At 40.7% G+C, this 25,056-nt stretch overlaps 1 protein-coding gene across 1 annotated transcript in view; it reads right to left on the reverse strand.

The window, feature by feature from the left end:
• The window catches only part of LOC122797850 (zinc finger protein 615-like), an 88,772-nt gene extending 71,338 nt beyond the window's left edge, over positions 1-17,434 (reverse strand). Inside the window, exon 1 of the mRNA XM_044066371.1 lies at positions 17,269-17,434. Within this exon, the coding sequence (XP_043922306.1) occupies positions 17,269-17,434 (166 nt within the window). The remainder of the gene's footprint in view (positions 1-17,268) is intronic.
• Between the last annotated feature and the right edge of the window lie 7,622 nt (positions 17,435-25,056).

Below are 25,056 nucleotides of genomic sequence, written 5' to 3' on the forward strand. Positions count from 1 at the left end.
TATTGTGTAATAATTTATATGTTTTTTTTAACATTTTGTGGCACTCTTTGGCTTAACTCATAATATGAAGCAAGGAGGATACATTTTTATACATAGACATTACAAATACAAAATTGGTTAAGTTTAGTTGTATCGTGCTTGGAATATCATGTGATATCATAGATTTGTCTTGCTTAAGTGAAAGGCATTACGTAAGTATGCTCCACTTTAACTCTACCCACATGCACACGAGGACAATCCTCCCATGACATCATGAGCAACCATAATAAAGGTGTAACCCTTGCCCTATCGGCCCCCTCTGATCAATGAGAGTTTGTACCTGGGATACACCCACTTTCTATGCACTAAATTCTGGGTTGTAAACAACTGCTCCTCAGTCATCTAAGCAGTGCTCATTTGCCAATAAAGTAAAAAAAAAAGATTTTAAGTTTTAAAACCTCATTGATGAGCTAGGTAACAATAATTTTAAAAAAATCATGAAAACCAGGTAGTGTTCCTAAGCAACAAGCATTTATTTGTCACAGACAAGTGATCCTCGGTAACAAAAAAATATAAAGCAGAAATATTTTACAATGTTAAACATATCAGCTTTTATACACTTAGAAATAGGTGTGGAAAATATATGTATTGTTTAATTTTAAACCAGCTTATTCCAGGCAAACAATATAAACAGGGCAGTAAAAGTGCACTTAAGAACAACAAGTACCCACCCCCTATAAACCACTACTGATTAAATCAAAATTAATTATAGTTAAGGAAAACACTTATTTGCAGCCCACATTCCAAAATCAGGAAAGCATAACGTACATATAAATAAAAAGACTGACTTTTAACTAAAATTGCTTTCGGCTAAGTAATGCAATAAAACCTTCATCAGTTCTGTCACAAGAACTAAAATCATGCGCATAGGTAGAAAAGTAAAAAGAGGTAACTAGATAAATACAAGAAAAAACACACACAGCTGTCTAACCATAAACATTATTTAATTAGAGAACTATAAAAATAAATATATATCTGTGTAATAATATTTAATAAGCATCTATCCATATGTATTACTGGGCATAAAAAAAGAATTATGTACTTACCGTAACTTGGAATCTGTGCTATCCAGTGTCATTATTCATCACGGATGGGTCTAGTATCCGACCTCGGATCAGAGGCAGCAAAGATGAGCAATGGCTCCTGAGCTCGAGCTCCCCCTTACTTCCTATTACCCACAATCCTCAGATCAAGTTTGCTAGATCTCTGTCCCAATGGTGACCCAATTTCATCCAGGTAACCAGACAACATACCCACCCAATACAGTTCCAAGACTCCCCTGGCCACAAGAAGGAGGGGAATGAAGGGTGGGAACTTGATGAATAATGATATTGGATAGCACAGATTCCACGTTCTTGTAAGTACATAACTCTTTATCTGATGCTGTCTGTGTCATTATTGATCAGGGATGGGTCAGAGTCCCCAGCTACCCAAAATCCTGGGAGGTCTCAAGGAAGGGTATGCCAGAGCACAGAAGAACCAAAAGAGGCCCTACCCCTGGATATCAAATCCAGCCTGTAGTGTGTTACAAAGGTATGGTGGCTTGACCAAGTAGCCGTGGCACAGATGTCATCTAAGGAAGTTCTGGCCCAGAACACCAAAGATGCAGCCACTGACCTCGTAGAGTGAGCTATAAGAGGTCTGGGAATATCCTTATGATTGATCTGGTAAATGTTGTCTTTGCAAGAAACTATCCAAATGGAGATTGACACTTTGGAGATCACCTTGCCTCTCCTAGCCTGAGAGAAGGCCACAAAGAGCTGATCTGATTTTCAAAAGGTTTCAGTCCTCTTTAGGTAGAAAAGTAACTGCCTATGCACATCTAGGCGATAGAGCTGATACTTGCCTTTGTTGGAAAAATTGGGAAAAAAGACAGGGAGTTGTATATACTGAATTATATTAGTTTCCAAAGCCACCTTAGGAATGAAGGAAGGATTGGTCCTAAGGGAATCCCTATCCTTATGGAAAACCATGAATGGAGGTTTTATACAAACAGTTTGTAACACAGAGACTCTTTTGGCAGAGGTAATTGCCACCAAAAAGTTGTTTGAGGCCAGAAACTTGACTTTGCATATTGCAGTAGGTTCAAAAGGGGGTAGGGTCAGGGACTTCAGCATCAAGGTAAGCTCCTATTTAGGGGAGGGGTCTTTGAAGGGAGGCCTAAGCAAGAACAGCACTTTGAGAAAAGCTTTGCGTATTCTAGAAGAGAAAACAGGGTTAACATCCAAATGAAAGATATATCTGCCAACTGGAGCTTAATTGTCGAAAAACTTGCCCCTTGTTGAAAAAGATAAGAGAGGAAAGACAAGATATTGGAAAGCGGAGCTGAAAAAGGATCTGTGTCCCTCTAATGGGCCCAAATAGAGAACCTTTTCCATATTCTGAAATAAACCTTTTTGGTAGAGGGCTTCTGGGAGGTCAAAATAATGTTCCTCTCAGGGGAAGGCAATTTAGTCTGGCTGTTGATCACTGGAACTGGAGGAACCAAGCCATCAGTCTCAAAGACTACAGGTCAGGAGGGGGTAGTCCCATGGATGGGAGATAAGATTGTGAACTGGATCTAATGTCCAAGGTGGATATTTCAGATGAGACCAGAGGAGGGGAAACCATGTCTATCGAGGCCAAAAGGGGCAATGAGGATGAAATGAGCCTTCAGGCAATGGGCTTTCTGCAGAACTTTGGGAATAAGGGTCATTGGAGGATAGGCTTAGAGGAGACCCAGCGGCCAATCCTGAATCAGAGCATCCCTGGGGGACTCCCCTGGAGGGGGGGATCAGGGCAAAGAATGTGCTGCATTTGTGATTGACTGGAGATGCAAAAAAGGTCACAGCATGGAGATCCCCAATGACGGAAGATCCGATTTTCCACTGAGTGTTTCGGAAACCACTCATGGGAGCTCAGGATAGTCCTGCTCAGTTTGTCTGCTAGCACGTTGGAATTGCCGGGGATATGTGTTGAAAGAAGAAAGCTGCCTGAGGTCATCACCCATTTCCAAACTCTAATGGCCTCTCAGTACAGAGGATAAGATCATGTTCCTCCTTGCTTGTTGATATACTGGACCACAGCCATGTTGTCTGTCTGAATTTCAACTATCTAGATTGGGAGAAAGACCTGGAAGGCTTGCAGCATTAGTAGGACCACTCTCATCTCGAGGACATTGATGTGCAACTTGGTCTCCCATAGGGACCATGTGCCCTGGATGGTCCTTCCTTGGAAATGACCCCCCTCCCCAACAGGGAGTCATCCGTAGTCACTGTGGCTTGGGGTTGTGGGAGGCAAAAGGTTCTTCCCAACAGGAGATCCTCAGTCTGAATCCACCAGGTCAGGTGTTGTTTGCAGACCCAAGAGATAGCAATCAAGGTAGACATGGGGTGAAGACAAGCTGACCACTGTACCGCTAGAGTCCACTGGAGCACTCACATGTGAAACCTGGCGAGTGGGGACCAACTGGAATAGCTGCTGGCATCGACCCGAGAACCTGAAGAATGAAATGGGCAAGGGCACTGTACCAATCCAGAAGAAAGAACACTTGCTCCTGGATTGTGGTTATTCTGTGTGGGGAAAGAGATGCAGTCTCCAACACCATGTTGAGAATCATTCCTATGAATTCTAGCCTCTGGCATGGGAGCAGGTGAGACTTCAGAAGGTTGACAGTAATGCCTATATTTTGGAAGAGGCTTAGGGTGAAATTCATGGCTAGGGAAAGACTATTCCTTGTGGGAGCTGTAAGGAGCCAATCAGCAGGTATGGAAATACATGAAATCCCTGCAGCCAGAAATGGGCTGCAACCACTGCCATACATTTGGTGAATACCAAGGGGGATGAGATGAGACCGAAAGGCAGGGCTTTGAACTGATAATGATTGGCCCCCATCTGGAAGCGCAAGAATCTCCTGGAACACCTGTCTATTTTTATGTGATAGTACGCATCCTTGAGATCTATGGAGCACATCCAATCATCCTTGTGCTGGAGCAGCAGAGTGGACTGAACAGTGACCATCCAGAACTTCAACTTCTCGACAGATAACTTCAGTCGGCTGAGGTCCAGAATGGGATGCATGTCCCCTGTTCTTTTTGGCACTAAAAAGAAGTGAGAGTAAGTCCTGGATCCTTGCTGTCCTGTTGGGACCTTTTAGATGGCCCTTTTTTGAAAGAGGTCATGCACCTCTAAGAGCCAACTCCCTTTGGCAAGGTGGAATATCTGGGAGTGACTTCTCTGATGGAGAGGGGTGTTGGAAGGGAATGAAGTATGGCCACAATGTTTAGCACCCACTGGTCTGAGGTGATAGCTGCCCAGGCCAGTTGATGTAGGGAGATACAACCCCCCTGACTGCCTCCAGGGCAGGACAGTTGGGCAGCACTTCAGGAGCAATGCTGGGGCTTCTCTGAGAATGGTTCTCGGAAACCTTGATTCTGCGGACCCCCTCTGCCCCGAGTGGGTGACTGCCTTCATACTCCCTTCCCCAGCTGGAAGAAGAAGATTCCTGCAGAACATCCTGGAAGAAAGACTGCATCCTGCTGAACCACAGCTTCTTACTACCTCTCTGAGTCTTACAGAAGGACTGTTGGGGAGTAGAAAACTTGATCCTGAGTGCTGACAAGGTCTTACCTTTCAACTCAAAGTATCCTTGACTGAGGGATCAAAGAGAGTGGATCCATCAAATGGAGCATTAGTAATGGATACCTTAAAGTTGTCCACAAACCCACAAAGCAGGCATGGAGTCTAATGGCAATGCCTGTATTTGCTGCTCAAGAGGTGGCCTCAACAGAGTTTGAAATCAACTTCATTGATGCATTAGCTAGGGAAGTGAGAGTGTAAAGCTTCAGAGAAACCACATTTAAGCTCTCTGGAGGCAACAACTCTGAAAGGGAAGAGGAGAACTCCGAGACCGAATCCCTTTGTAACTGGGTAAAGTGTGCCATATAGTTTGCAGTCCTCAATCCAATTGTGGCTGAAGTGTACATGTGCTTCCCAAACTGGTCAGCACCCTAGACTCCCTTTTAGGGGGATGGACCAAAGAGCTCTGTTTCACGAGCTCCTTCTTGGTGGCTGTGGCAACCACAGTACCATCCATCAGGATTCCTTTACTCCAAAATAGCTTGTCCTTGGGGGGGGGGGGCTGAGAAACTTAGACCTCTTGGGCACTGGTTCAACTGTGTCCACCTCCTTCCATGCCCTGCTAGCCTCGAGCTGGACTAACTCATCCGCAGGGGGAGACACCCAGGAAGTAGATGGGCCTGTCCCAAATGCCTTCAGGAACATGGATTCCTTGGAGGATGGGGTTGTGGAAGACCAACTGCCTCGCTCTTTAAGGATTTCCAGAATGTTGCCGAAGGACACCTCCTCAGACAGTAGTCTGGGGACCCATCCCCTTCCTCAAAATCCATTTCTTTTACTAGAGACTCTCAAGGGGAGTCTAGGTGCCTCCTCTTGCAAGACGACTTCTGAGGAGGCTCCTCCATCATGGACTCTGAGAAAAACCCAGAAGAGGAGGGGACCCCTATGGGAGTAATGCCCCTCTGAAGCTGATCCCAGGAGGGTTGACCCCGGACCACTGATATAGGCTTGCCGCCTAAAATGGAACCAGGTAAGGTAGAGTCCAGAGCCGAAGTGGAGGCTGCTGACCAACAGGAGACAGTCCTCTCTATTGCCCAGAATGTGAACGGACTGGACGAGGTCCCACCCTCCTTGCTGGACATGGCCACCTGGGGTGGAAGGGGAGACCCCAGCACAGTACCGGCATCTCCAGACAATATCAGGCCTGAGCTATCTAAGGCAGAATCCCCCAAGGGGAGCTAACTATCCAGCAACTTTGGACTGGAACCCTCCCCTCAGTGGCCTCCGTAGATCTCCTGGATGCAAGGTAGGGCAGACCCAGTGGGCAAATGAGTTGACCCAACCAGGGACCCAGGAGGCATGGGAAAGGGGGTACTACCCAACACCAACTGCCTCTTCCTCTGCAAGCTGTGTCCCTGGGGTGTTGAACTCAAAGGAGTCTAGCGGGAGGATAGGAGATGAGGAGGGGGCAAAGCGCCCCTTGGCACCTGACTAAGGGATGATAGCAGACTCAGTTCCACTTTGAGGAGGCCTATCATTTGTTCCATATCTGATGGGAGAAGACTCCTGGTGGACTGGGACAAGATCTAGGAGTGTCCCTAGTGAGTGGAAAGCCTGCGGTCCCTGGAAGAGCACCTACTAGGCCTCTTCTGATCTGAAGACTTGGAGGGAGCTGGAGAATTAATGATGACTATTAGCTCCAATGGAGCCATCAGACCCAGAGGGTCCAGATGGATCCTAACTAGCTAGGATCCCAAGCAACGGATCTGACAAAGTCGATGGAGTTGAGGGGGACTTCGAACCACAGATCAGATCTAAGGACCTGCCCACCTGGGAGGGGTCATATCCAGTTGTGGGAGCCAAAGCTTTCAGAGCCACAGTGCCTGGAGCCAAAACCCCCAAGGCTGGGCTTGGAACCAGGGCACATAGATCCAAAAGCCTGTGCTGTTTTGCTGTGGGCTTCCTCTTGGGATCTGAGGGAGCTTTGGATGGAGATCCCAAGACCAAGGGGCCCCTGTAGCCAGTCCCTTGAGCAGCAGTTTGTTTGCATGGTCTAGGAGAGCCCGGGGATTGAAACCAGCACAAATGTTACAATCACTCTTCAAATGGGACTCTCCTAGACAGTAGATGCACTTCTCATGTGTCTCTGCAGGTACAAGTTTGTGACCGCGTGAGGAGCAGCACCTGAAACCCAAAGGTTCTTTAGCCATATCTGGGATGAACAACCTCACGGACACACACACACACACACACACACACACACACACACACACACACACACACACACACACACAAAAACACTCTCACTGAAAGAGAGAGAGAGAGATGGAAAGGGAAAAAAGGGTGGGAATACAATGCTAATGCCAGATAAATTTAATGGGGAAATTACTCTAAACTAGAGTAAACCCAAACCAGACAACTCTAACTAACTCAACAGAAGGAAACAAAACAGAAAGGCAGAGAAAAACCCAAGAAAAATAACTTATCTAACACTAGCGAACTCAAGCAACTGGAACACGACCATTCACAATCACATCAAATGTGATCTGAGGATTGTGGATAACAGGAAGTAAGGGGAGGGGAGGAGCTTGAGCTCAAGAACCATCACTCATCTTTGTTGGGTTGCATCTGAGGACTGATCCTAGACCAATCTGTGATCAATAATGACACGGGTTGCATCAGATCTAAGTTGTATGTTTTTCCGAGCTGTATATAAAACACCTGTGTGGCCACCAATATATGTGATGCCCCACCACTGTCCCAGTAATCTAGGAGCCTCAATCCTCATCACTAGCACCAGTGGAGGACACACACTGGGAGGATGACAAGTACGCATACAGCATTTCCAGATGCAACTCTCTGCATCATATGCAATTTCCCTTAAGAGCACACAGATATCACAGTCAGTCCAGGGCTAGTTTTGGCCTATTTCCCCAGCTCCCCAGTAAGACTCTCCACTGGCACAGCTACAGAGTTGAGATCTCAGCTGAGTGGCTAAGCCAAGACCTCCAGCACCCTCTCTGTGAAACCAATGCTTCATGTAGCTGACACACACACACTTTGAGGTTTGAGTTTTACACACACACACACACACACACACACACACACACACACACACACACACACACACACACACTCAAACATACAAACACACACACACACCTGAGAAACTGAGAAAGGCTGACACAGGTTTACTAGCTATGCCCCTTCTGTCCAGACCTTAAGGTAGTTATTGCCACCATCAGCTAACTCCTTATCAGCTACTTTAAGGCCCTTAACAAAGGGTGTCCAATTTTACTGTGTAATGTCACTGTTAATACAAATGGTAGTTTGACCAAGAGCAAAGTTATTAGGAGTGGCCTGCACAATGTCACCAAATAAATATACAAGTACTCTTGTCTCCCAAATATTAGCCACAATGAAATGTTTAAATATATTTAATAATAAATAATAAAAGAACAAGAAAATACTCTGTATATATTCACAGCAGCATCACAGTTCAAAATCACAGGAACTATTTAAAACATCATTGCAGGACAGTCTCAAATAAGGAAAGAAAAACATCTAAATTATGCTTTGCTATATTCCTGATTATATCTTAAAGAATTACTGTACTCTAGTAACTTACGTCAGAGCAATCAAGGCAGATGTGGTGAATAGGTCTGATGTTGTCAGGTCAAAGACAAAATAAAGAATACTCAGTCTTTCTCAGAGAGTTCTTAAATTAATATCTCAAATATTACTACTAGGATAGGTTGTGGAATGACATTTCTTGTCATCTGACTCTATCCCAGGTAAAACTCCAATTCATTCAGCTGGCAGCATTTAGCATCTACCTATGAAAATACATAGACAAAGGGTATTGCTCAGAGCAGTGCAGGTGTTGGAAGTCATAAAACAATAAAACACTTCCATGTCTCAAGCCTTGTAATTACTTCTCTTTCAAGACAACACAGACTGTCCCCAAGTATAGACATACTGTCTCTTGCTGTCATAAATTAATTTAATTTCAGCTAATTGTCTGAAGACAACCTCTGGTGTTCCAGTATCCATTGTTAAAATATATACATCTAAACAGTTATAATAGTGTATGCACATTTCTGTTCTCTTCCAGTTACATTTTTAAGCTCAGTACTGTAAAAACCCTTTTCAAGACACACTTCTGTGCCAGCAGTTTGATTTACACATGAGACAGTTCTAATACAGTTGTAACACAAGCATAGGAATCATGTTGTTATTCACAAATGACATATAATTATTCACAAAATTCCAGATTGTTGGGCTGGCAGTATCTCCTTTCGTGAAACCTGTCATGGCAGTTTTCTCATTTACAGTCCCCCAAAAAATGTTTATACAATAAAAATCAATAGAAAAACTACACAGAAGTACTGAAAACAGTGGATAGAGTAAACTAATAATGTGTAAAAGTGTGCAGGTATGTGCATGAGTGTGCTTGAGTGTGCACCAGTATGCTAAATGGGGGAATTATACCAATAAGTTATGGTAATACTGGCATGAAAAAAAATGTGTGTTTTGAATGTACTGTTTAAATCTCTGGTGTGATGCAAGAGTGTACAAATCTAATCAAAGCAGGATTGAGGTTAAAGTTAATAAACATACATGCATTTATACACACTTTAAACATCATTTTTAGTACTTTTGGTACATTTAGCACATAACAATATTTAAAAAAAATGAAACACCTTTACAGATTGTGTGGCAGCTTACATAAATTCAACACACTCTTAATAGAGCAATAGAGCAATAGTAGTTAAGTCCTGGCTTCCTGAATGCATTTCATTTCAACTGCCAACATAATTCTTTTTTTTCTAACACATCACTGACATCACCTTCAAACTCATCCATCTCAACACGGTCCAGAATGATAAATTTAAAACCAGACTGTCTGGGATGTTCTAATAGCTGCTTGGATAAAGCATTCCACTGTCATTTATGTCTTATGTCAGAGAGATGACCTGAAAACCTCCTATGTGAAATTGTTCAATCTCGCCGTTTGTTCTTACACACGGGTCCGGAGCCAATCCTCGGCTCCGAGTCGGCCGCATCACTAGCTCGCATCTTCGAGAAAGCTTGAGGCACAGTAATATCCCATGATCCTCCGGTGCTAACCCTCAGATCTAGTTTGCCGCTAGCAGCAGATCACATCGAGAGGCTCGGGCCAGTAGTATTTTTCTTATTATATCTTGTTATTTCTATATATTTACTTCAAATTTTACTTTTCTTTATAGTATTTGATAGGTTTAATATCTAGTAGTTGTTTAAAGTAGTTGTAGTCAGGTTGTTATTTAGAAAGTTAGTAAGGGCCTTAGGCCATTCTTTTTCTGTAACTATTTACAGTACTTAAAAAAAAAAAAAAAAATTATATATATATATATATATATATATATATATATATATATATATATATATATATATATATATTTCTATTCATATATATATATATATATATATATATATATATATATATATATATATATATATATATATATCTTAGTGTGTAGTGTGCTGTGTGTGTATATATTGTATTTAACATATATTATAAAAAAAATTTTTTTTATTGTTTTCTTAAGAGTGTAAGATGTCAGAAAAGACCAAAAGTGGTTTTAAAAGGTGTCAGTGTGGACAGAAGATGTCCATTACTGACAACCCCTCATCCTGCATCTACTGTCTTGGCCCTCTCCACTTGCAGGAAGACTGTTCCATCTGTCATTCCTTTAGTTCCGAGTTTCAGGAGGCCCTGGACAAGGCTGAACTGGTTTCTAAGTCTTCGAAGGGGTCGAAGTCTTCAAGAGTGTCGGAGCCCAAGTCATCGGCTCCGAGCACCTCTTTTCAGATTCGGACACCAGCTCCTATGACTTCGGTGCCAGCCGAAATGACTGAAATAAGAAGTTATGTCTTACCATAACGATCCATGTGAATTGTTCATCTCGCCTTTGTTCTTACATTACCAATATGCTATGTTCATTCACATAAAGTTCTTTTATTTTTCTTTAAAAAAATCTAGTGAATCTAAAATAAAAGATGAGTCCTTTTCAGCAAGAGGCTGTAGAATAAAATCTAAATATATCGCAGTGGCCTTTAATATGGAACCTCCACTTGCAATAACAGGCCAGTAAGGTGGATCTTCCTTATTCATATGGGGTTTGGGGTTTGGGAATCCAAAAAAGCAAGTTAGCTTGGGGTGGGGAGTGTTTAAATACTCAAAGTTTTGACTACTAAGTTCTTCATTAAGCATTTTGGTTTGATTATCTTTCCATTCTACATATGCAGTTTTAACCTCCTTAATTGAATGTTTAGAATAAAACGCTGGTGTGTTCAGCATGTTCTCTATTTTCATTATATAACTGTCAGTATCTGTAACTAGTATGCCCCCACCCTTGTTAGCCTTCAAAACACATCTAGTTCTATCATTGCTCAAATTTGTAAGTGCTAATATCTTATCCTTTGAAACATTATAAAACTTACATTTTAGAGGTTTTCTGAGAGTCTTTCTTATGTCGAACTTGCATTTTGTCTCAAAGGCTGCAAGTGTGAGATGCAGTGGGGGGCAAAAACTACTGGGTCTTTTCATTTTTTCTTCGATGGTTTTATCTTCCTCCATGTTATTTTTCGCTTGAAAGAAAATTTCATATTCAACTTCCTCACACACATTTTTAAATCAAAGATGGCTTGCGTCTCATTGCTCTTTCCTTGAGGTACGAATGTAAGTCCTGTGTTAAGCATTTTTTATTCAAGTGCTGTCAGTGGTTTCTTCGATTGAGTCCAGAACCTGGAGGCTAATTCCATCTGCAGACTCATGGCCTTGATTTGTAGAAGTTGTTATTCCTCAGGTACCTCAACTATCTCGACCCTGTCCACTGCTTCCTCCACCAGTTGCTCTGGTCCTACCTCCAGATGGTAGTTTACTTCTCTCAGGAACCTCTGACATCAGATGCAAATGCCAGAGGAATGCCTTATCCAAACACATCTTAGGACACCGCAGACATTCTGGTTTTAAATTTATCATACTGGACTGTGTGGAGATGGATGATCTTGAAGGTGACATCAGTGATGTGTTGGAGAAAAAAGAATTTTGCTGGCAGCTGAAATGAAGTGCATTCAGAAAACCAGGACTTAACTACTGTTGTTCTATTAAAAGTGTATTGAATTTACATAAGCTGCCACATAATCTGTACATTTTCTTTTTGAGGAAATATTTTTATGCACTAAAGGTACCAAACATACTAAAAAATGATGTGTAGAATGCGTATAAATGTATATATGTTTAGTTACTTTAACCTCAAGTCTGTTTAAGTTAGATTTAGTATACTCTTGCATCGCACCAGAAATGTAAACAATAAATTCCAAACACACACTTTTTTCATGCCACTATTACCATAAAGTATTGGGCATACTGGTTCATGCTCTTTCACATATCTGCACACTTTTATACATTACTCGTTTATTTTGTCCACTGTTTTTAGTATTTTTGTGTGTTTTTCTACTGGTTTTAATTGTATAAACAATTTTGGGGGATGGAAACATCAAAACTATCATGACAGTTTTTTTCTGAGCCGTAAATAACTTAGTTTTTTATGCACATTAATACATATTGATGGATGTTTATTAGATATTATTACACAGATATATATATTTATTCTATAGTGTTCTAATTAAATAATATTTATGGTTAGATAGCTATGGGTGTTTTTATTGTATTTATCTAGTTAGCTCTTTTTACTTATCTACCTATCTATATGATTTTAGTTCTTGTCACAGACCTGAAAATGGCTTTATTACATTAGTTAGCCAAAAGTGATTTTAGTTAAAAGTCAGTCTTTTTATTTATACACACACACACACACACACACACACACACACACACACACACACACACACACACACACACACACACACACTATATATATATATTGTATGTTATGCCTTTCTAATTTTGGACTGTGGGTTGCAAATGGGTAGTATTTTCCTTAACTAGGATTTGATCTAGTTTGATCTAATCAGTAGTAGTGTGTAGGGGTGGGTACTTATTCTAAAATGCACTTTTACGGTCCTGTTTATATTGTTTGCCTGGAATAGGCTGGTTTAAAATTAAACAATGCATATATTTTCCACACCTACTTCTAAGTGTATAAAAGCTGATACGTTTATAATTGCACAGTATTTTAGATTTATATTTTTTTGTTACTGAGGATCGCTTGTCTGTGACAAAGGCTTGTTGCTTTGGAACACTACCTGGTTTTCATGAGTTTTGGAAATTACTGTGTCTGAGCTCATCAACAAAGTTTTAAGACTACTAATTTCTCTGTTTTTTATTTTTCCTCAACACTTCTGTTGGAGAGGTTGGAACTAGGCTGATTCCTGAGCTTGTTCATTTTTTACATTTGCCAATAAAGATTACAAAAGGATTGAGGGCTGTGTACCTTTTTTGATTTTAAGAGTAAAGGCTTGATTTGACTCTTAGATTCATTTGGACAAGATCTTTGAGCCTAGGAATGACTACCTAGGCAGGAATTGGGAAAGAAGAGAGGCTCCAGCCAAACTCAGGGGTCATCCAACTGAAAAACTCAAGTATAGTGGAATGTAGGAAAAGGTAGGATGCTGATTAGCAATACGCTTCTCTAAATAAGCTATACTTTACTGGGTACGACATGGATGTATACACTGTATTTTATATAGCATATATCATGGACAGAAGTGGGTTAAAAATAAAAAAGACGACTGATTACACAAGTCCCAGGATAAACATGTGACCAATCCTCATATGCATACTGGCTCCAGAAATGGAAAAAATGACAGTGTAGAATCATCCAAGACACAAACATTCCTAGCCAGGCTCGTGGGAGGCTACCTCCCCCACACTGTAGAAGATAGCAGTAGTCCATAAAAACGGATAGGCTAGGAAAGAGTCATAAAGATGGTGGAGTGGACTACTGAGGATAAGAAAGAAATTTTGTATTGTTAGTATTATGCGAGAAGCCCAGAATTTCCAGATGGAAGATATTCAAAAATATTAAGAGAGAAATAAGAGGAGAGAAATATACTAAAGTAAGAAAAACTGTCAAAGCTCAAATGCAAATTTGTGTTTATTAATACAACAGATGCATGAAAAACATTATATAGACAAAGAAACGTTGTGCTGTTTTGAAAAAGGATCAAACAAGGAAGTGCAAAAAATATAAAGAACAAAACCTAGAGATTTTTGAAAGGCATAAAAAAATAAACATGGACATAGGAAAGCGAGAGATGTCATATGTTGCAATATTTATGCAAAGGAGAAAGCCAAAGTAATCAATACAAAAGAGCAGCTCCAAAGATATTTGTAGAAAGATATAGGCAAAGGCAACCCGATATGGAAAGTTTCTCAATACGAATGATAAGATCACAAAGAGGGAACGTAAAAAAGAAGATTACTATAGTAAAGTATATACAAGTTAAACAAACAGAAGCTGAAGTTATGGAATACCTGCAAAGTGAAGGATTTAGTGTAGAAATTCTAACACAGGTTATGTGACAGCATGATGGAACAACGAGTCCCCAAAGTAAGGAGAAACAAGAAGATTGTGAGACATCTGAAGAAGAAAGATGAACATGGGAAGGAAAAAGAAATTTAACATGGTGCAATATTTATGTAAAGGAGAAAGCAAATCAATACAAAAAAGCACCACCAAAGATATTTGCAGAGAAATACAGGTAAAGGCATCTGGATATGGAAAATGTAACAATAGAAAAATTAAGAAAACAGGGGGAAAGGAGAAATGAGGATTAGTAATGGTGAAGTTAAAGAAATAGAAACTGAAGCTACAGATTACCTGCAAAGTGAAGGATTTAGTGTAGAAAATCCTACTGTGTAATTTCACAGCATGATGGAACAATGAGACCCCAAATTAAGGAGAAACAAAGGGTGCAGGAAGCATCTGATCACTTGCTACATAAAGATTATCTGGAGATTTCCACATCAAATGAGTGCAAAAGTTCAGCTGGAGTTGCACAGAAAGTGATGGAGCAAGAAACACTGGCAACTCTTGATGCTGACAATGTTGTGTAGTTATAGACAAGTTAATTCCCATGTAAGAGAGCAACAGATGATGCAGGATGCAGCTGAAGAGAATGTGTCACAGGAAGATGTTCAGGAACTTTCTGTAGAATACCAGCAGCAAACAGACAGGAAAGAATGTGCCCTCAGTTTAGAAGAAAATATTCTAAGGCAAGAGTTGCTTGATTTAATAGAGATGGATAGACATAGTAAGATAAATTAAAGAAAGATTACAGAAACTCAGTAAGACTCAAAATATCAAAATATTTAAGGGACCAGTTGTCATAATGGTTAAGGTCCTCACTTTAACCTTAAATTGTAAAGCATACCGGTTTCGGCCATGTCATGGCCTTTATCAATACTATAAGTTCTATACAAGTCAGAAAACCCGACCCCTAGTGAGCAACCAATATATAGTACACATTTAAAGTGATATGTATCCTTATACAATGAATAAAACTTAAAACAATATATTGGAACGACAACATTTCTACCCCCATAATGGTCATAATTCATCATAATAAACATGTAGAATACATTTATTATCATAAATATCCTCAAAATTGTTGTAGGGACAACGGAATGTACCATGACCAAATTTTTGTGGGCCATGAAAAATAATCAAAAAAATTTTTTTAAAAGACACATATTTATATGGTAATAAACCTGCACAATTTATATTGATCATAAATATTCATTCCCACTACTATCACAATATTGGTTCAGGCTCTCCAAATAATATATAATATATACACAAAATTTGTGATGTCATTAAATCAACTCAATAAAACATGGAAATTGTATATATATATTCCATGTTCCTATTAATTTTGAAATATCCCTTGAACCAAAGTCCATAAATGGTACATAAACCAACATTCCATGAATCATAATATGTATGCATGACTTATAAAAAGTCTATTCTAACATATTTAACCCAGGTCTAAATAAGCCACCCAATTGGATTATCCACCTATTTTCCATCTGATTGAGTTTTTGGTGCCATCCGGCTTTAAAACCCCTATGAAGGGTTATCCTATCTATGACAACAAACCGGAAAATTGCTGAGGCATGTTCCAAAGTGTGTTTGAATAAGGCATTGGCAACACGTTTATTCTTAATTGCACTTAGATGTTCCCCTATTCTAAATTTGACTGGTCTCGACGTTTGCCCGACATAAAATGCAGAACAGCTGCAGGTTGCCAAATACACAACCCAGTCTGTGCTGCAATTGGCAAAAACCCTTATCTCAAAAATTCGGGACGTATTTTTACTAGAAAATTCTTTTGTTTGCTGCAAATGTTGGCAAGCAGCACAATGACCACAAGGATAACACCCCCTTAGTAATTCACCACTTAAAGTTCTTTGTTGTGGTAAACTTGGAATGTATCTTTTATAATGTGTGAAGTGTGAATTCATGTTTCTTCCCCGCCGGTAGGAAAATTGACAGTTTTCAGGCAACAACCTACTTAAAACCTCATGTGACAAAAGAATGCCCCAATGTTGGTTAATGACATCCCTAAAACGATTGGTGTTGGTACCATAGGTAGTTACTAACCGTATCGGTTGATTGTTATTTACTTTCTTGCAATCCCTGTTATCTGTTTTATAACATAATAAATCCTGACGTGTCATTCTGTTAGTTTGTCCTTCAGCTTTGGCTAGGAGTTGAGATTCATAACCCCTTTGTAAAAACCTGCGAGATAAATCCAGACTACAATCCAAATAATCTTGATCAGACGAACAAATACGTCTGATTCTCATAAATTGAGATTTTGGAATATTGCGGATGGTGTGGCGTGGATGAGAACTCTTGGCATGTAATAAAGTATTGTATTTAGGGAATTTACGATATATAGTAGTCGATAAAGTATTATCTGCAAGTTTGGAAACCTTAACATCCAAAAATACAATCTCTGAATGTTCAATGTTAACCGTGAACTGGATGCCAAGAGTATTGTTGTTCAAATAATCCACAAACTGTATTAAACATTGCTTATTTCCATGCCACACCATCCAGCAATCGTCTAGATATCTACGCCAGATATCCAGATGTTGTAAAAATTTGTTGTGTTGGTCATCATATATATACCTAGCCTCATAATACCCCATGAACAAATCTGCATAGATGGGTGCAAAAGAAGCACCCATCGCAGTGCCCTTAATCTGCCAATAGGCCTTGCCTTCATAATAAAAGATATTCTTCCGTAGTACAAGTTCAGTAAGCTTAATCAAAAAGTTGTTAAAGGCTAAGGAATAGAGGTTGGATTTGTATAACCAAAAGGAAACAGCTAGAATTCCCTGATCATGTGGAATACTTGTATATAGTGAAGCCACATCAAGAGTACAGAGCAGCCAATGAGATTCTAATTGCGAATCATTGATTATGTTAAGGAATTCGGTGGTATCCTTAATGCGAGACCTAATAAGCGGCAATAAAGGTTTCAAATAGTGAGTCAAAAAAGCTGACAATGGTTCCGTTAAAGAACCTCTACCTGAAACTATGGGTCTCCCAGGGGGATGTAATGGATCTTTATGTATCTTTGGTAGCATGTATAAATACTGAGAACTAGGCTCTTCTACCTTAAGTTGCAAGCCTACCTGTGTAGTAATGATACCTTGTTGCACCGATAAATCCAAAAAATCATCAATTTCTCTCTTAAAAGATAGAGTAGGATCCACATTTAATACCATGTAAAAACTAGAATCTGCTAACTGTCGCAAGACTTCCTGGTTATATAAGGAATGATCCAAAATCACAACTGCTCCTCCTTTATCCGCCATAGTTATAACTATATTGTGATTATTACCAAGCTCAACCAAAGCTTGCCTTTCAGCTGCTGTTAAATTATTTTCAGTGGGCCCGTACAAATTGGAAAAATGTAGCTCTTTCATTATACACTCTCTGAAAATAGACACATGTTTGTTCATGGGGGGGACAAAATTAGATTTCCTAAACCTAAAATCAGATGATCTTTGAGTATTTTCCTGATCTGCAAAAAAGATTTTTAGGTTAAGTATTCTACAAAATTCATCAACATCTTGTAATAACTGAGTTTCTGAAACCAATGATGAAGGTACAAAAGAAAGCCCTTTATTCAATAGTTTAGTATGTACAGAAGAGAGTTCAAAGGAAGAAATATTATGTATATTGTCAATTAAGTCACCATTTGTTGTAACAGGGACTGTAAGGTTAGGTTGCCGGAATCTGTTCCTGTGTTTCTTACCACCCCGCCTCCTACCCCTAACTCTAAAGGGGGGGGGGGCTGTTTCCTTTTCGCTGCTGGGGACACCTGGCATAAAGAACCCTCCCCATCCGTTACAGAGGAGGCCTCCTCCTCTGAAGTAGTATCAGACGTGGCTTTGTGATGTCTTAAGATGGACCTTGGTCTTTTTTTATTATTAGTATTAATATACCTAGATTCCTGAAATCTTACTGATTTATGGTTTACAAAAGGTTTCCCTTTTTCATAGTCCATCAAATCACGATTAAACTTATTGATTTTCCTTTTTGTAAGCTGTTTTTCCAATATTGAGAGGTCCTTAGCCAGGTCTGAAACATGTTCTCATCCACGCCACACCATCCGCAATATTCCAAAATCTCAATTTATGAGAATCAGACGTATTTGTTCGTCTGATCAAGATTATTTGGATTGTAGTCTGGATTTATCTCGCAGGTTTTTACAAAGGGGTTATGAATCTCAACTCCTAGCCAAAGCTGAAGGACAAACTAACAGAATGACACGTCAGGATTTATTATGTTATAAAACAGATAACAGGGATTGCAAGAAAGTAAATAACAATCAACCGATACGGTTAGTAACTACCTATGGTACCAACACCAATCGTTTTAGGGATGTCATTAACCAACATTGGGGCATTCTTTTGTCACATGAGGTTTTAAGTAGGTTGTTGCCTGAAAACTGTCAATTTTCCTACCGGCGGGGAAGAAACATGAATTCACACTTCACACATTATAAAAGATACATTCCAAGTTTACCACAACAAAGAACTTTAAGTGGTGAATTACTAAGGGGGTGTTATCCTTGTGGTCATTGTGCTGCTTGCCAACATTTGCAGCAAACAAAAGAATTTTCTAGTAAAAATACGTCCCGAATTTTTGAGATAAGGGTTTTTGCCAATTGCAGCACAGACTGGGTTGTGTATTTGGCAACCTGCAGCTGTTCTGCATTTTATGTCGGGCAAACGTCGAGACCAGTCAAATTTAGAATAGGGGAACATCTAAGTGCAATTAAGAATAAACGTGTTGCCAATGCCTTATTCAAACACACTTTGGAACATGCCTCAGCAATTTTCCGGTTTGTTGTCATAGATAGGATAACCCTTCATAGGGGTTTTAAAGCCGGATGGCACCAAAAACTCAATCAGATGGAAAATAGGTGGATAATCCAATTGGGTGGCTTATTTAGACCTGGGTTAAATATGTTAGAATAGACTTTTTATAAGTCATGCATACATATTATGATTCATGGAATGTTGGTTTATGTACCATTTATGGACTTTGGTTCAAGGGATATTTCAAAATTAATAGGAACATGGAATATGTATATACAATTTCCATGTTTTATTGAGTTGATTTAATGACATCACAAATTTTGTGTATATATTATATATTATTTGGAGAGCCTGAACCAATATTGTGATAGTAGTGGGAATGAATATTTATGATCAATATAAGTTGTGCAGGTTTATTACCATATAAATATGTGTCATTTAAAAAATTTTTTTGATTATTTTTCATGACCCACAAAAATTTGGTCATGGTACATTCCCTTGTCCCTACAACAATTTTGAGGATATTTATGATAATAAATGTATTCTACATGTTTATTATGATGAATTATGACCATTATGGGGGTAGAAATGTTGTCTTGTTCCAATATATTGTTTTAAGTTTTATTCATTGTATAAGGATACATATCACTTTAAATGTGTACTATATATTGGTTGCTCACTAGGGGTCGGGTTTTCTGACTTGTATAGAACTTATAGTATTGATAAAGGCCATGACATGGCCGAAACCGGTATGCTTTACAATTTAGGGTTCCTATAAATATTTAGAGGAACCTGCTTTAAATAAAGTTGTGTTCGAGTGAACTGTACGTGCTGGCTCATCTTTTTTCAGAATGTTGATCGATTGGTTGGAGTCGTGCACGTTGTCCGGCGTGCGCGTATCCTGGTTCGGAGTTGTTTACCTCACTTTAACCTCACCTTAAGCTGAAGTTATCCAAGTGCAACTAACTCTGGGCAAAACTGCAATCCAAATTGTAGCTTGCTACAGATCCCCCACCATGCCCCAGGATTCCCACTCCTTTTTTCTTGATATACTGGAAAATATTAAGGTTCAACCAAACAATAATGGGCGATTTCAACTACCCCATCATTAACTGGGAAAACTACTCATGTACCAACTCCTACGCTCAACGTTTTCTGGAATTCATAAACTTCAATGCCCTGGATCAACTTATCCACATCCCCACCAGGGGCAACAATATCCTAGATCTAGTCATTACCAACATGAGTGACTGATGTTCCATACCTGAAGTCAATGCATTGGTCCGATCTGACCATAAGCTAATTACCCTAGATATCCACATCTGCCCCCCCCCCCCCATTAAGGAAACCATGGTAAAATATTTCTCCAAAGCCAACTTCATGCTTCTTAAGACAGAAGTGGTGAACTTCATGACACCCATGCAGATGGACAATACAGTTACGACTACTGAATCTTACACAATTGCACTTTATAAGCACTTCCATGAGTGCATGGATCATGCTATCCCAAACAGAACCAAGATGCTATCCTCCAAAAAAAGGAAGCCAATCTGGTGGTCCCCTGCCATAAACAAACTGTACAACAGAAGGAAGAAACTGTTGCAAAAGAGAATAAAATCCCATGAGTGGAGGAGCTCCCTGGTCAGCCTCAGTAAGAAGCTGCGATCCCTGATAAAATCCTCCAAAGCTAGTTATGAAAAGAAAATTGCCACTGATTCTAAAGACAACCACAAAGCATTCTGTAGCTATATCCAGAATCTCAATGGCAACACTCAGATCTGCTCTGAGTTACAGCACAATGGCACTAAATATACAGACCCAACTGATATTGCCAACATCCTGGTAGATAGGTTCAGTGCTAACTTTACACCCCTCTTACCCCCTAAAGAGCACATCTCTATACCGGAAGAATGGAAAGTTCCTGTAATCACGGCTGCACAGGTAAAAAACACACTCTCCAAAGCCAAGAACACAGCATCCATGGGACCAGACAACATCCCAGGCTACATTCTACATGAACTACAGAACAAACTGGCAGCCCACTTAAGTACCATGTTCAATCATAGCCTCACTTCAGGCTTTGTGCCCGCTGAATGGCGCACATGGATGGTTATCCCACTCCACAAGGGGGAGCCACCATGGACCCTGGAAACCACTGCCCCATTAGCCTGACGAGCCTGGTCTGCAAGGCCATGGAACGTATCATCATGGAACTTATAAACAAAGACATTGATAATCTCCAAACTCTAGACCCCGCCCAGTTCAGGTTTGTAAAAGGCAAATCATGTCTCCTAAACCTGATAGACTTCTTTGAAGCAGTCATCAAAGCTGTAGGCAATGGTAAGGTGGTTCACACAGCTTATCTAGATCTTTCCAAAGCTTTCAACACCATCACCTACTCTGGAATTATAGATAAACTCACTAAACTTGGTATAAATCCCTATGTCACAAGATGGGTTGCCAACTGGCTCACTGACAGAACCCACACTGTGAAAGTAGCAGACTCCAAATCCGACTTCAGACCAGTGACAAGTGGAGTACCACAGGGTTCAGTCCTGGGTCCTCTCCTGTTTGGTATCTACTTCTCTGAATTACATGCTAACACAGAAAGTCTTTGGCTAATGAACTTCACAGATGACTGCAAACTAGGAGCCATAACTGAAAGTCCTAAGAATGTGGGCATCCTACAAAAGGGTCTCACTGAGACAGATGTCTGGTGTTAAAGCCATGGCCTCAAGCTCAATGCCAAAAAGTGCATTGTCATCCCCTTTGGTAAAAACTCTGTACCCATGAACTACAACATAGGCAGTAGTATACTTAACACCAAAAGTGTGATAAGAGACCTTAGGGCACAGGTGGACAGTAGTCTCTCTTTTGATAATCACATCACCACAGTAGTCAGGAAATCCTTCTACATGGCACACTGCATCACAAAAGGTTTCTCATCCAAAAAAAAGAGGTCATTGTTCCCCTCTACTCATCACTCATTAGACCCATTATAGAGTACAATGCCCCTTTTGGTATGTACCTCACAAGACATCTACAACAAATGGAAAGGCCACAGAAATAACTCATAAAGAGGATTACTGGCCTCAAACAGATGCCCTACGTAGACCGCCTCAAAAAACTCCAGCTTTACTCCATCGCATATCACCTACACAGAGGTGATCTCTGCCTAACATACAAAGCTGTGTCAAACCCAGAACTGTTGGACATGCTCCACTTAAAGAAATCCCAATCCCTCTGAGCTACACACTCTAGGGACCTAAACCTTGTCACCACAATAAACAGAACATGTGGGAGGGATAGATTCCTGTCCCATAGACTTCCCATACTCTGGAATTAACTACCTATCTATATCAAACAAAGCTCCTCATTAGCACTCTTCAAGAAAAATCTTGATGATTGGATGGGAAATAGGAAATCCACCCCGGGGATCACTTCTGTGACTCTGCTCGACAGTAGCAAAGGAAAATAATTTTCTTTGGTGGCAAAAGCCAAGGTACCTCTTTGGCTGGGCTTGTATAGGCCCCAGGGCCAATAGCCTAGTACCTACCTATGAACCTATGAACCTCCCATGCACAAGGTACAAGGTTCAATCCTGACCTCTGACCAATGCCTATTTGGAGTTTGCATGTTCTCCCTGTGACTCTGTGTGGTTTCTCCCACCTATGAAAAATATTCTTAGTGTTTCCATCTCACATTCACAAATGAATGGAGCCGTGGCAGCAGCACAAAATTTACATGGTGCCCTGTAGGTGGAAGAGTTGTACAGACCAACCACTTTGAGCATCTACTGCGGTGTACAGTATCCTCAAGATAGGAGAACATGGATCACAGATTGTGCACTATGGCAGGGCTAGCCACTCAATGGTGTAAAATATGGCTACAGGTGATTCGGTCATGTTGACTAATGTCGCCAAAAATGGGCATGGGTAGTTTCCAGTGATAAGTGGGTGAGGACCCCACCTACTTTGATTTACGCTAGGGACCCATGCTAATGGTGGGAGGGATATATGTGCCCCTATTGGCCAGCTCATGCATACCATAAAGCCCAGCAGCCCTGGGTCAATAAGCTACTAGCCAGCTGGTGTCTAGTTGCCCAATCTGGGTTACCTGGGATAGCGCTGTTGAGTGAAAGCTGGACATAAAACCAATCAACCTGCCAAACATGAACTGAGAATTGCTACACTTAATGTAGGTTCAGTGGCAGGACGCAGCTTGAAAGTGGATGACATGATGATACGGAGGAGGCTGGACATCCTATGTATTCAAGAGTCAAGATGGAAGGGCAGTGCAGCAAAGCCACTTGGCTTTGGATCCAAAGTCTACTACCCAGGAGGGGGACAGGCTAGAACTGATGTGGGAATTGAAGGCAGTGAGAGATATCATGAGAATTAATGACAGACTCACATCAGTCATACTCCAGTGTAATGACAGGGCAGTATTCATTATCTCACCCTATGCCTCACAGCAGGGTTGTGATAGTGAGAAAAAGAGTGCATTCAGACAGCAGTTGTAGGACCTACTAGATAAAGCAGGACAAAATGAATTGGTGTTGATAATGGGTGACTTGAATGCACCTATCGGGACAGATGGAACAGGATATGATGGCTCTCTAGGTCCATATGTGTGGGGCAACAGGAATAAAGAAGGAAAGACCATTCTAGTTAGCAACTGGTTTGATAGTAGCCAACACATGGTTCAGAAACAGAGACAGTCACAAGATCATATACAACTTAGGTAGACTTCCTCCTAGTAAGGAAAAGGCACTGGGGTAGAATGCATGATTGCAAAGTCATCCCCAGTGAATCAGTTGGCCGACAGCATAAACCACTGGTCACCACAATCAGCTGTAAGCAGTGGCCAGGGAATGCTCTAAGGTCAACAGATACCAGCCTGAAGACCTGGAAGTTTTCTGGAAAGAAAGTAGAACAGTTTAAGGAATTACTCCGGGGTCTAGTATCCCAAGAAGAGAAGGAAATAGGTGGAGTGGAAGAAGAATGGCAGTGCCTTAAAACAGCATGTGTTAGGACAACAGAACAAATATGTGGCCGAGCCAGATATGGAAATAAGGTACATAAGGAAATGTGGTGGTGGAATGCAGAAGTCCATGAAGTCCTCAAAAGAAAGAAATGTGCAAGTATAAATGGGAGATAGGAAAGACCAAGCAGGCTAGGAAGGAATATTGGTTGCCTAACAAAGAAGATAAGAAAGGAGTTGCAATAGCAAAGAATAGGGCATCAGAGGCATTCTACCAACCTCTGGAAAGTGACTCAGTAGGTAGCACAAAGAAACTATATCAGTTTGCAATGCAAAGACAAAAAGATAAGGAAGATAGTCAGACACCCCTCATAAGGGCTGCCAGCAGCAGCCTTCTCACCATTCCACAGGACATCAAAGGCAGATGGAAGGAGTATTTCCAGCAGCTTCTGAATGAAGAAAACTCCACAGAAGCTGTACTGTCCCAGAAACAGCCTACAATGAGAGAAGAGGAAGAGCCCACCCTAGAAGAATTAAGAACAACACTAAGGAAAATGAAGTAAGGGAAAGCAGCAGGCTCAGATGAGGTCACAGCAGATATGATAGAGATGCTGAGTGAGGTAGGGGAGAAATGGCTGCTGAGGGTACTCATAGCAGTGTGGAGAGAAATGCGGATCCCAGATGACTGGAGAATAAGCATACTCGTGCTACAGTACAAGAACAAAGGTGAGAGCCACAACTGTCGGTACAGAGGAATTAAACTCCTATCACATTGTATGAAAGTTCTGGAGACGGTGACTGAGAAATGGATATGCAGAGTCGTAGAATGTAAGATGGGAGATAAGCAGTTTGGATTCAGATCAGAATGCAGCACAATTGACCCAACGTTTGCAGTGAGACAGATAACTGAGGAGAAGCTAGGGATGAGGAAAGAGTCCAACTGGGTATTCCTAGACTTGTAGAAAGCATATAACAAGGTCCCAAGAAAGCTGTTCTGGGCAGTACTGTGGTGGTTTAAGTCCCAGAAACATTGGTAGAATTAGTGCAGGCTATGTACAAGGACCCAATGACTCAAGTATGAACAGTGTTCGGCCTCACAGAGGGGTTCCCAGTGGGAGTGAGTACAT

The sequence above is a fragment of the Protopterus annectens genome, chromosome 3.part1, assembly GCF_019279795.1.
Source record: "Protopterus annectens isolate FY-2018-M chromosome 3.part1, PAN1.0, whole genome shotgun sequence".
Classification (NCBI taxonomy): domain Eukaryota; kingdom Metazoa; phylum Chordata; order Ceratodontiformes; family Protopteridae; genus Protopterus; species Protopterus annectens.